The sequence below is a fragment of the Propithecus coquereli genome, unplaced genomic scaffold (genome assembly GCF_000956105.1).
Source record: "Propithecus coquereli isolate 6110/MARCELLA unplaced genomic scaffold, Pcoq_1.0 Scaffold567, whole genome shotgun sequence".
NCBI lineage: Eukaryota > Metazoa > Chordata > Mammalia > Primates > Indriidae > Propithecus > Propithecus coquereli.
In genome coordinates this window covers 1,195,413-1,197,893 of record NW_012151585.1, presented here as the reverse complement: position 1 = coordinate 1,197,893, position 2,481 = coordinate 1,195,413, and the positions used below count along the sequence as shown (strand labels likewise).

At 42.2% G+C, this 2,481-nt stretch overlaps 1 protein-coding gene across 1 annotated transcript in view; it reads right to left on the bottom strand.

Moving 5' to 3' along the window:
• The window catches only part of SFI1 (Sfi1 homolog, spindle assembly associated (yeast)), a 116,944-nt gene that overhangs the window by 60,832 nt on the left and 53,631 nt on the right, over nucleotides 1-2,481 (bottom strand). Inside the window, exons 4-5 of the mRNA XM_012657962.1 lie at nucleotides 2,080-2,190; nucleotides 1,008-1,102 (exon numbers count right to left, since the gene is read on the bottom strand). Of these exons, the coding sequence (XP_012513416.1) occupies nucleotides 1,008-1,102; nucleotides 2,080-2,190 (206 nt within the window). The remainder of the gene's footprint in view (nucleotides 1-1,007; nucleotides 1,103-2,079; nucleotides 2,191-2,481) is intronic.

Genomic DNA, 2,481 nt, shown 5'->3' with positions numbered 1-2,481 from the left:
GAAATTAATTGGACAGCTAGAAATATATAGAAAAAATTAGCCGGGCATGGTGGCGCATGCCTGTAGTCCCAGCTACTCAGGAGGCTGAGGCAGTAGGATTGCTTGAGCCCAAGAGTTTGAGGTTGCTGTGAGCTAGTGTGACGCCACGGCACTCACTCTAGCCAGGGCAACAGAGTGAGACTCTGTCTCAAAAAAAAAAAAGAAAAAAAAAATATGGTCAGTAGGACTATAGCTATACTTTATATTCATAGTTGTTGACAAGACAAATCAAAACGTGAAGGACAATTTAACACATAGCTCCTATGGGCCCATCCTGGACCCCAGGTATCAGCAGCACTCAGGTCATGAGGACTAAAATAGTGCTGCGGTTTAGGGTTTGGGACCCTAAGACAAGCCAGGTTTCAATCCTGACCCTTCCACTTAGTAGCTGAGTAATCTCACACCAGTTCCTCATCTGTAAAATGGGGCACCTCCTTTAGATACATGTTTGTAAAGTGTCTTATCTATGAGAAATATCTCCAACAAACACTAGCTATTATTTCCTGAGTGTGGAACACAGGAATCTGCATTAACTGTCTCTGCCATGATTCTGATACATATGGCAAATTGAGAACCATGCTTGCCTAAGGCTGAAAGTACTTGGAAACTTTTCATTTAAGAGTGTAAAAGTGAATGGATACTCCCTGGAGTCTGCGTGTATGGGCTGAAATAACTATCGTATGTCAGAAATAATTCTTTTTATCTTAAAAATTCAAGTGACTTTTCCCTTTTACTCCATAATATTGAGCTGTATTTCATGCCCAAACCATGAAAACCCACAGGGATCTGATCATAGAGGAGTCCCCACTCAAGAAATCGCACATTCTGAAAAATATGAAAGGGAATCTAACAAGTTTTCTCTCTGACCTAGAGTTATTCTCTCTCAGGGAAAATGTGTTTGTCCTTTCCAAAGGCTTCTGTGAAAGTAAATTTGGGCATCTTCTTTAGCCAAGTACTTCCTTTCCTACCATGACTCTCAGCTCTGATGTACTTGTTCCTCATCTCCTGCTGCTGATGCACATAGGTCTTCCAGGTCTGGAACATCAGGTTGTACAAGTAATATCTGTGGAGCCAAAAAAGCAAATGGCATTTCTTTAAAACAAAACAACAAAACAGCTCCTAATCCAACACACCCAGTCTCTTCTACACACAGAAGAAATTGACATGGAAGCTTCTGACACAAAAAAGCCACCTCTGCACCAAAGCTAAAATTTCATTTCTTATAATAACAGTGAAACCTATTCTCCTTGAAGGAGAGTCCTTCTCCACATCTTAAAGTATCACTGCAGATGAAAAGGCTTAACTTCAAGAATAACTTCGCTTTCAGCATCCACAAAGCCATGAAAACAACCATTCCATCACAAGTTTCTAAATCAATGGAAACACAGTATCAGAATTCTAATTCTGGGCCCAGCATAGTGGCTCACACCTGTAATCCTAGCACTCTGGGAGGCTGAGGCGGGAGGACTGCTTGAGCTCAGGAGTTTGAGACCAGCCTGAGCAAGAGTGAGAACCCATCTCTACTAAAAACAGAAAAATCAGCCGGGCATGGTGGCGCATGCCTATAGTTCCAGCTACAAGGGAGGCTAAAGTAGGAGGATCATTTGAGCCCAGGAGTTTGAGGTTGCAGTGAGCCATGATGACGCCACTGCACTCTACCCAGGGTGACAGGGTAACAGAGTGACACTCTGTTTCAGACAAACCAACTCATCCCCAGCCCAGAATACTCTCGGAATTAAAAATTATATAGAACCAAGAATCAGTGAGAAAAACTCATTGAAATCATAAGCATGACCTACCTGAACCACATGATGGCTACCTGAATTAGAGGGGCACGGGGTGTGTGTGTGTGTGTGTGTACCCAGCATGTGCTTGCATGCTTGGGTTTAATTTAGGACTTTGATCTAGCTTACTCTAAAGATTTGAAGAAAAACAGAAAGTGATCCAAAATTTTGCTCCCTTTGACCAGAAACATGCTAACAAGTAATTATTTGATAATGCAATATCAGTAAATTGAAGTAACAGAACATGAAATCTGACCTATAGTGACAGTCGGCTCGAACGCAGAGTTTCCACTCATGGTGGGAAATCCACCACTCTTCTTTCCATTCATCAAAGACCTTCCGTAATATTCGCTGCTCATAGTAAAATCTAGGGTAACAAAAGGAAAAATTGGAGAAGTGTATATGATGACGTTGGAGTCGACATCTATTCCTGAATCACAGTTTCATATCATTGCCCTCTCATAAAAAAAAGTAAACACCAAAATGGATTAAAAATAGACATATTTGGGCTGGGAGCAGTGGCTCACACCTATAATCCTAGCACTTCGGGACGCCAAGGCAGGTGGATCGCTTGAGCCCTGGAGTTTGAGGTTGCAGTGAGCTATGATAACACCACTGCACTCTAGCTCAGGCAATGGAGCAAGACCCTGTCTCAAAA